The sequence below is a fragment of the Haplochromis burtoni genome, unplaced genomic scaffold (assembly GCF_018398535.1).
Source record: "Haplochromis burtoni strain Fernald_Lab_line unplaced genomic scaffold, NCSU_Asbu1 Contig_230, whole genome shotgun sequence".
In the NCBI taxonomy this organism is placed as follows: Eukaryota; Metazoa; Chordata; class Actinopteri; order Cichliformes; family Cichlidae; genus Haplochromis; species Haplochromis burtoni.
Genome location: NW_024582591.1, coordinates 890769 through 900569, shown reverse-complemented (window position 1 = coordinate 900569; position 9801 = coordinate 890769). Strand labels below are relative to the sequence as shown.

General features: G+C 40.7%; 1 protein-coding gene across 5 annotated transcripts in view; it reads left to right on the top strand.

Moving 5' to 3' along the window:
• The first annotated feature begins 415 nt into the window (after positions 1-415).
• msh5 (mutS homolog 5) overlaps positions 416-9801 on the top strand; it is a 14926-nt gene continuing 5540 nt past the window's right edge. The window contains exons 1-18 of one of the 5 annotated variants that reach the window (XM_005937617.3): positions 416-742; positions 1369-1473; positions 1583-1706; positions 1861-1941; positions 4024-4077; positions 4177-4298; positions 4400-4509; positions 4795-4830; positions 5766-5848; positions 5924-5969; positions 6444-6582; positions 6690-6752; positions 6839-6967; positions 7056-7128; positions 7211-7320; positions 8660-8740; positions 8897-8984; positions 9102-9169. In XM_005937617.3, coding sequence (XP_005937679.1) covers positions 1381-1473; positions 1583-1706; positions 1861-1941; positions 4024-4077; positions 4177-4298; positions 4400-4509; positions 4795-4830; positions 5766-5848; positions 5924-5969; positions 6444-6582; positions 6690-6752; positions 6839-6967; positions 7056-7128; positions 7211-7320; positions 8660-8740; positions 8897-8984; positions 9102-9169 — 1500 coding nt within the window. In that variant the 5' untranslated portion in view covers positions 416-742; positions 1369-1380. Of the gene's footprint in view, positions 774-1034; positions 1062-1368; positions 1474-1582; positions 1707-1860; positions 1942-4023; positions 4078-4176; positions 4299-4399; positions 4510-4794; positions 4831-5765; positions 5849-5923; positions 5970-6443; positions 6583-6689; positions 6753-6838; positions 6968-7055; positions 7129-7210; positions 7321-8659; positions 8741-8896; positions 8985-9101; positions 9170-9801 lie in introns of those variants that run through there. The other 4 variants (XM_005937614.3, XM_005937615.3, XM_042226829.1 and 1 more) reach the window with 4 other exon arrangements.

Sequence of the window (9801 nt, the reverse complement as noted above, 5' to 3'; positions counted from 1 at the left end):
AGATTGGCAACTACTTTCAGTGTTTTCCATTTGTGAATAATCTTCCTCACTATAGAATAATGGAGTTTACCGGTAGATTGTTTGGAAATGACTTTATAAACCGCCCCACATTGATGGGCAGCACCAGTTGCTTCTTTAAGATGATTGCTGATGTTTTTCCTCCTTGATATTGTGTTAACACACACTGTAACGCTGGAGGCCAACAAACTGTCAAAAATTAAGCTTTTATAGAGGTTCTCACACTTACTGATGATCAGTTAATCAGTCACCTGGCTGCTTTGTACTTATTTTTTCACACACTTCTTTATTTTGCCTTCGTTTTTGTTGAATAAATAACCACACAGTGTGATGTGTTGTGTGTTGTTGCTCACCTGCTAAGAACCAGATGCTCCCTCTGCAGGTGGCAGACAAATTACTTGAAGTTTGCTAATCCTGCTGATCGATGCTTGCATGCAGGACATTTTTAAATCCTTCATACAGGCACCTCCTCTCCATCGACGTAATCCACAAAAAAGTCGTGTTTGGAGTCCTACCAGGAGTGGATGCAGTAATCCCATCAGCTGTACACTCCAACCATCAACCACCCCACACCTATGCTACATAGAGGACAGATAGCTAGACAGACAAACAAAAAGGTTTCATATGTTGAAAGAGCTTTCTGAACTGATTAATTGTACAGAACTAATAGCGAGAGAGATGTGGTTGTTATGGCAACCGGGAAGTCGCCTTTGAGCACTTGAAGGTGAGTTTGTGGAAAACAAGCACTGTTAAAGGTTGTTAAAGTTATTTTATCAGTCTCATTTCTGTTATAAGCTGGACTCTATCAGTTATATAAAAGATTTATTGACGTGGCAGTACTCTAAAACAAATTTAATTCTATAGCCGGTTTCTAAATAAAAATATAAGTAAGTTATAGTTAACCTAAACGAGCTAGCTTACATCGTTAGCCCAACAAGCTAACTGGAGCTACAATAATTTCAATTATTATCATAATAATGTCTGTAATATAATTCCATGTTTTGTTTTTATCTTTAAAGGACCCCCTAGCGAGTTTCAAAAAGGTATTTTTGTCTGACTTGCAGTTTAGTTGTTTTAGGAAGCCATGGTTTTCTTTAAGCATCAGTAGTAGTAAGCTATTTAAAGTGAAAAAGCTCTAAAAACCCACATTATACTCCCTGCTCAGCACTAAAGTGCAAGGCAGACAGCCTTGGACAGCCTGTTAATGAGAGTGACTCATTTAGCAGTTAAATGGCTCCATATTTCCCCAAGGAGGCAGAAAAGACAGAGAAGAACATAAAACATAAAATACAATGAATATTGGATTTATCGGGTGACTCCAAATTACTTTAATCTGACTTGTCCTTGTAGAATTAATTATTCATGGCAGCAGCTCTGGATAACCTTAGAGGAGGAGGTGTGGTTTTTGGACCTTCTGGCAGTTTTGAAGAAGAAGATGAGGAGGACTCTCCTGCAGTAAGCTCTGATTTTCACATTCACCAGCAGCACTCATTTAATGTTTTAAGGGAGTTATATGAGAGTTTGAGGGCAGTCAAACTTACACGTTTGCATGTCTGTTTTCCAGGTTTTACTGAGTGTTTTGGTCCAGCATGGGCAGGTGGGCCTCTGCTTCTATGACAGTCAGGACTCATCTTTACACTACATGCCGGACACGCCCGACAACCAAGAGCTCCACCTACTGGTCAGAGGTAAGCAATGCACCTGTATGAGGCAGGTATTGTAGAATCGACACTTATCTCCACACAATGGTAAATTGTAAAACCCTCAGGGAGACTTACAGTATGTGTTAAAAAAAGAAAAACACTTGTGTTGCCATAAACTCTCTTTTTCTCTGTTTTACAGTCATTCAGGAGGTTAGTCCCCATGTAATTATCACCAGTGCAAAGCAGGAGCGCTCCATGACTCTCTTTTTGCAACAGTTAGGTGAGCTTTGGGAGATGATACTTATCTTACCACGAAAGAGGGAAAACAGAAAGACCTTTTAGACAGTTACTTTTAAGACGTGGTGTGGTACATGTGGTCTGGGTCAGAGGAATGAGGTTGAGGTATGTCTGACACTGAAACCAGCCCGTGTGGTAAGTCAGTGGTGCAGTTTTTAAACATCCTGTTCCCGGGGTGCCTGTGGCTCTACCAGTTGGAAGGTCGTGGTTTGATCCCTGGCTCCTCCAGTATGTATGTCGAAGTATCTTTGGGCAAGACACCGAACCCATTACAATGTGAGTGTTGTGAGGTTTGCACTAAGAAAATACTTTGAGTGCTCAAATAAAGTTCATCCATCCATCTATCTTCTTCCACTTTATCCGGGCCCGGGTCGCAGGGGCAGCAGCCTAAGCAGAGAAACCCAGACCTCCCTCTCCCCAGCCACCTCCTCCAGCTTATCCGGGGGAACACCAAGGCGTTCCCAGGCCAGCCGAGAGATATAATCTCTCCAGCGTGTCCTGGGTCTGCCCCGGGGCCTCCTCCCGGTGGGACATGCCCGGAACACCTCACCCAGGAGGCGCCCAGGGGGCATCCTTGTCAGATGCTCGAACCACCTCAGCTGGCTCCTTTTGATGTGGAAGAGCAGTGGCTCTACTCTGAGCTGAACTTCTCACCCTATCTCTAAGGGAGAGGCCACCCACCCTTCGGAGGAAGCTAATTTCCGCCGCTTGTATCCGCGATCTTGTTCTTTCGGTCACTACCCACAGCTCGTGGCCATAGGTGAGGGTAGGGACGTAGATCGACCGGTAAATTGAGAGCTTTGCTTTTACATTCAGCTCTCTCTACACCACGACGGACCGGTGCAGCGTCTGCATCACTGCGGCCGCAGCACCAATCCGTCTGTCGATCTCCGGCTCCCTTCTCCCATCACTCGCGAACAAGACCCTGAGATACTTGAACTCATCCCCGACCCGGAGTGGGCACTCCTCCCTTTTCCGGCTGAGAACCATGGCCTCAGATTTGGAGGTGCTGATCTTCATTCCCGATGCTTCACACTCGGCTGCGAACCGTTCCAGTGCAAGCTGGAGGCCATCACGCAATGAAGCCAACAGAACCACATCATCCGCGAAAAGCAGAGATGAGATTCTGAGGCCACCAAAGTGAAAGCCCTCCGCCACTTGGCTGCGCCTAGAAATCCTGTCCATAAAAATTATGAACAGAATTGATGACAAAGGGCAGCCCTGGTGGAGCCCATCACCCACCGGGAACGAGTCCGACTTATTGCCGGCAATGCGAACCAAGCTCTTGCAACGGTTGTATAGGGATCGAATGGCCCGTAGCAATGGGCTATGGGCCACAAATAAAGTTAAAAAGTGCTATATAAGTGCCAGCCCTAACCAAAGTACCCCAAATGGCAAGCCAAACTTTCAAAGCACACTTGTATTCATATCTGTGATAAACAGCCTCTATGTCATCTTTTGAATATTCTGTCAGAGGAAGGTATTTTTAATAACATATTTTTACAGTCACAACCTAACCAGACAGCTATTTTACATTCTTCTGTGGTTTACTCCACAGAAGACTGGATCCCCATCCCCAACAAATGTTATCCTGCTCTCTATTAGCCAGACCCTTTGAAGTCTGCTAATGTAGTCGCACTGACGAAATTGCTTCTCAAAAACAGGTCATCGTGGTAAACAGAACAAAACCCAAAAATGTTTTCAGCAACCCAGATTTTCATTACTTATTATTCTTGATAAACAGGAAGTATTTGTCTATTTTCTGCTTGCAAAAATATAAACAAAACCAAGTGATTGGATTGACTCAGATTTAACAGCAAAAGCTGTCTAAAGTGAACCTTTTGATTAAATGACCCCACTGCTCGCCCTAGTGGTGAGTTTATCAAACAAAACTGCAAAAGTTTACTTCATTACCTTCACAGTTCTAATAATAAAGTCTGGTTGACATAAAATTCCAAGTGGCAACATTTTTGAACTGCTGATTAGTGTAATGTTTTATGTAGCCCTTACTGTGTTCACTAAAGTGACAACTTTTTTTTCTAAACTACTCTCTGTTGCTTCTCAGGTTCAAACCCACATTACAGACCAGAGGTGGTCACGTATCCATATGTCGACTTTGGTAAACACATTCTTGCAATACTCTCTTCCTCAATCCTTTAGAAGAAATCTAGCATGAAATTGCACAGTTTTCCGGCTTCATTTTGTATCAATGTTGAAGGTCTGGAGGTCAGTAAGCAAAGGTTGCTCTCTGCCAATCTGCCTTTCCTCCCCACCTGCATTTCTGAGAGAGACAAACTGTCCTACCTCTCCTCCTGTATCTCCTTTGACTCGTCCCTGATGGTGAGCCAGCTGTCTACATTCAACATTATCCTATCCATCAGTCATGGTTCTGCAGGAGATGATCATTTTCTCGTGTGTGTGTGTGTACATCTGTGGGATAGCTGAGGGCAGTGGGTGCCCTGCTGAAATGTCTGGACAGGAGGAGAGTGGGAGTGGAGTTGGAAGACAGCAGTGTTGGAGTACCCATCCTGCAGTTTCACGCCTACACACTGTGAGACTTGCATAAATGTAGCACTCACACGCACACACACACACAGAGAACTGTGATTACACATTATAATGAGAACCCTGAAACCATTTTTTCAGCAAAGTGTGAAATTTCATTGGCCTGTTTTTAGTCGGTCAGACGTGCTGCAGAAGTATGAATTTGTCCAACTGTGTTTTAATAGCACAAGTGCATCTCCTTCCTGCCCATCTAGCAAACCAGACCAGCCTAATGCCATTCAGAAGTATTCATGAATAAAAAATGTTGCTTCTCTTTTCATTCTCATTGTAGTAAAGGAATGGTGTACATTGACCGAGACACATACAGGTAAGTGTATAAACTGTCTTTGTCCTACATAGGCCCCTAAAAGCTAATACTGATCTCCTACAATTTTCATAAATTGTTCCTTGTAGAACAACTGAGCCTACCAAGCAGCTGTTCAATTCAGTTGAAATCAGGTTTATTTTATTTGTTTAGGAAACTTTTAGGAGTTTCTTTTGCTTTTTCTGTTCTGTTCTTTATCTATTCTGACATTGTTTTACAGTTTTTGAAATTTCAGTTTTGTGTTGTGACTGTTTATCTTTTGTTGTTACTTTTGTTGTTTTTAATATACTTTATCAAAATTTAGAAAAATATGGAAACTCATCAAGGGTTTTATCATGGTATTAAGAGAGGACAAACACAGGACACAGAAGCAAATGTCAAAAACTAAAGCATAAAGACTGAAAAACAAAGCACAATAGGACTATACACTCAATGAGTTCACCTAATGAGTTCACTGTACTCACGGCCTCCAAAGTCTCTATATCTCAATCCAGTAGAGCACCTTTGGGATGTAATGAAAATAAATAATCACATCATGTATAGCTGACAAATTTCCAGAAACTATGTGAGGCTGTCATGTCAACATGGACCAAAATTGCTAAGGAATGTTTTTAGCACTTTTTAAAATCTATGCCACAAAGAATTAGGGTAGATTTGAAGGGAAAACTAAAGCTAATGAAGTAGCTGGTGAAACTAATATACACAAAAGGCTGATTGTACAATGGTGCACAGGAAGAGTAGTCAATCACAATGAAGCACAAAAACAAAATAAGTAAGGAAGTGGAAAACAAGGTAGAAAAATGTGGAAACACACAGACTAGACAAAGGGAGGCAACAGTGGGGACGCTCCTTGTTGGAAATACAAGAAGGAATAGCAGTAAAATAAAAGTTCACCAACAACACTACAAGAAAACGGGACAATGACAGGTTTGTTCCAGTGTTCTGCAGATCTTCAAATCAGAACTCCACCCATCAGTCTACAAGCTGCATTCAGGAGAAAAGGAGGGACTCAGTCTCTATGGTATGTATAGTAGTTAGTGCATTATCACTCTTTCTTATCCAGTTGTGTTTACCGAGTATTGTGTGTGTGTCACAGGGATCCTGAACCGCTGCAAGTGCAAGTTTGGCTCCAAACTGCTACGGTAAGAAAGTACAATTACACAATAAGTTATTGATCAGCAGCAAATACCGTCTTTTAATAATATAAAGGTAGTTTTGGCTTGCAACATAATAAGCAAAATAAAATGTCCTAGCAGCAAATAAAAAGATGATTTAATTAGCAAATAAATGTGTGAAAAAAATCCTACACAGTTACAAACACTATCATAGCAACAAAAAACAAACAGTTGAGTTTCTTTCTTGTATTTCTACAAACAAACCGTAGTGCTGAAGTTCTGCAAGATATGAGATTTGAGTTTGTATAAAGCAGATTTTATTTATAGTCAAGATGCACCGTTTGTTTTTTTTACTAGTATAATAATGCTGTATTTTTGTAGTATTGAATGTTGATGGTAAAACATCCCTATTTTCAGGTAATTTTGCATTTCATCAACAAACTGTGGTTTTTTGAGGCTTGCTTGTGTGTACTACTACTGTGGCATCCTGTCTTCTGTCAGTCAGTGGTTTCTGCAGCCTACTCAGGACCTGAAAGTGTTAAAAAGGAGGCAGGAAGTGATACGTTTCTTCACGTCTCCTCAGAACTCGGACTCCCTGAGAACCCTGCAGTCATCGCTACGCAACATCCGAAACATACCTGTAACAAGTCTATTGTTTCTCACTTAATTACACCATTACCTACAGATTCATCACCTAACCACTGATATGACAACTACCTAAATCCAGTTTTTGTCTGTTTGCTGTAGACTCTTCTAAGGCGGATGACTCTCTCTCTCACCAAAGTTAATGACTGGCAGAGCCTCTACAAGGTTGGAGCTGCAGGACAGTTTTACTAAGCACACCTTTTCCATGTGACAGGTTCTGTTAAATGTTCAACAAAGTGTGTGTTTGTCAGACGGTGTACAGTGCAGTCTGTATCAGGGACACAGCGCGTCACCTCCCTCAGTCCATTCAGCTGTTTCGTGATATCAGTGAAGGGTTCTCTGATGATCTCAACTATATCACCTCCCTCATCAGCAGAGTTGTGAGTTCCTCCATAAAATCACACCTATTGTTTTAATCACATTTGGCGCCTTTGTTAAGTGTTAATAGATTTCTGATGTGTGATGTAGGTGGATTTTGAAGCCAGCTTGGCAGACAACCGCTTCACAGTCAAACCGAATGTGGATCCTGCCATTGATGAGAGTAAGTGCCTGTTTTAGTTGTAAGCCCATGTGAACTTTGTATGACTGTTGACCTAAACCCATAATTACACTCCCTCTTCCAGAGAAGAGGAGGATGATGGGGCTCTCTGACTTCCTGACAGATGTTGCCAGAAGAGAACTTGAACACCTGGATGCTCGAATCCCATCCTGCTGTGTCATCTACATCCCTGTGGTCTGAGATTTAATTCTGGCACACACAATGCTTTCTCAATTTATTTATTTTTTTTACAAATTCATGTCATGCAGTATTTCAAAAAAGTATTTCCCCCTTCCTGACTTTTTATTTCAGATGATTAAACAATTTTTATTGTTAGACAAAGATAACCAGTAAATGCATAACACAATTTTAAAATGATGCTTTCATTTATTAAAGGAACAAACCTGCCAAGCTCTCCCATATGGAAAAGATATATATAAATCTTATAAAGTTTTTATCTGTCTTGTATGAAACTTGTATGAAAAGCATACAAGAGTGAAAAAATTATATAATGAAACTTGTATGTTTTGTATACCGGTACTTACTAAAAAAAATATGAAAGTAATGAGAAAGTGGCCACTTTCATGAGTAAATCATATATGTTTTTACTATTTCTTTTCCATATGGGCTGTGTGAAAAAGTAATTGCCCCCTAAATCTAATAACTGGTTGTGGCACCTTTGGCAGCAAGAACTGAATTCAAATGGTTGCATTAACTGACAGTGAGTCTTTCACATCACTGTGGGGTAATTTTGGCCAACTCTTCTTTGCTAAATTATGTTAATTCGGCCACACTGGAGGGTTTTCGAGCACGAACAACCTTTTTAACGCCCAGGTTCTGAAGTAGCAAAGCACCATTACACTACCACCAACATGTTTGACTATTGGTACGATGTTTTCTTTTACTGAAATACTGCGTTAGTTTCAGCCTAGATGTAACGGGACTAAAAACTTCTAAAAAGTTTGCTTTTTTTCTCGTCAGTCCACAGAATATTTTTTTCTCTGGGATCATCAAGATGTTTTCTGACAAATGTGAGCCATTTTCGCCCAGTCTCTTTCTTATTGTTCAATCATGAACTTTGACTTTAACTGAGGCAAGTGAGTACATGTTGTTCTGGGTTCTTTTGTGACATCCTGGATCAGTCGTGGATGCGCTCTTGAAGTAATTTTGGTAGGGCGGCCACTCCTGGGAAGGTTTAGCACTCTTAATTTGTGGTTAATGCCTCTCACTGGTTCACAGGAGTCCTAAAGCCTTAGAAATGGCTTTGTGACCTTTTCCAGACAGATAGATGTCAATGACTTTGTTTCTCAGCTGTTTCTTTAGATTTTGGTGTGGTGTGTTGCTTTATGAGATCTTTTAGCCTACTTCACTTTGTCAAACACATTCTATTTTAATGATTTCTTTAGTTTTTCACAGCACTGTATACTGCAGTATTTCTTTGATTTATTGATGATCAGATATTGAGGAAATTGTTACTCTGGACCACCATGCGTATATATCTCAGTACCTTTTATGTCTGAAACTCTCTGTACAGATTGGATTCCTGCTGTCTGTGCCTCGACTGCCTAGTATGGTAGAGAAAAAGGATTTTGAGATGGAGGGACTTGATTTTTTGGTATGTTCATGATCGTATCTAATGATTAGATAGAACTTTATTAATCCCTCGGGTGGGTTCCTCTGGGAAATTCGATTACATTGTTTACACATTTTTGTGATCATTATTCCATATATACAGTATATGTTTTTTTCTATATGTCTGTGTGTGGGCTAGTTTCTTTCAGACGACCGGCTCCACTACCGCAGCCAGAGAACCAGGGAGCTCAACGAGATCCTCGGAGACTTGCACTGCGACATTAGAGGTCTTTTACTTTCACCTACAAAACAGTCACATCACAGGCGTGTTTCTGACATTTTTTATGAGAAAATAACTGCAATTCTCAAGATACTACCTTGATCACAAACCTTCTGTTTGTCAGACATGGAGATGGCAGTCATGGCACATTTGCAGAGCGCAGTCCTTGAAAGGAGCGATTCCCTCTGTAAGGTTCGTGTTCATCACTGTGTATGCAGATTCCAGGGTTTAACACATGACTCCCACTCTGTTTAAGAGATTGCTGGCATCAAAGTGATGTTTTTGATGTGTGTAGGTGGGTTTTGTTGTGATTTACTGTGTGCTTCCTCTGGTTGGATTGAGTTGTTTACTTTGATTATGAAACAGGCCCTGATCCCATTACAAGTTATTTTTTAACTGCTGTGATACTTGTCTATTGATGTATGAGTGCTGCACTATGTGACTGCAGCTGTTCTAAACAATATTATTTTTGAGGGAACAATGAGCATTAAGAACAAATGTATTTGTGGTCAAAATGTAACACTAATAACTTTTAATCATATTGCAACTTAAAAGATTTAAAATAAATAATTTAAAAGAAATACTGAGTTCAATAAAGAGGGGAAACAGAGTCTGCTTCATTGTTGACCACTTGTGTTCAAAGTCATATATCGACCATACAGGGAGTGCAGAATTATTAGGCAAATGAGTATTTTGTCCACATCATCCTCTTCATGCATGTTGTCGTACTCCAAGCTGTATAGGCTCGAAAGCCTACTACCAATTAAGCATATTAGGTGATGTGCATCTCTGTAATGAGAAGGGGTGTGGTCTAATGACATCAA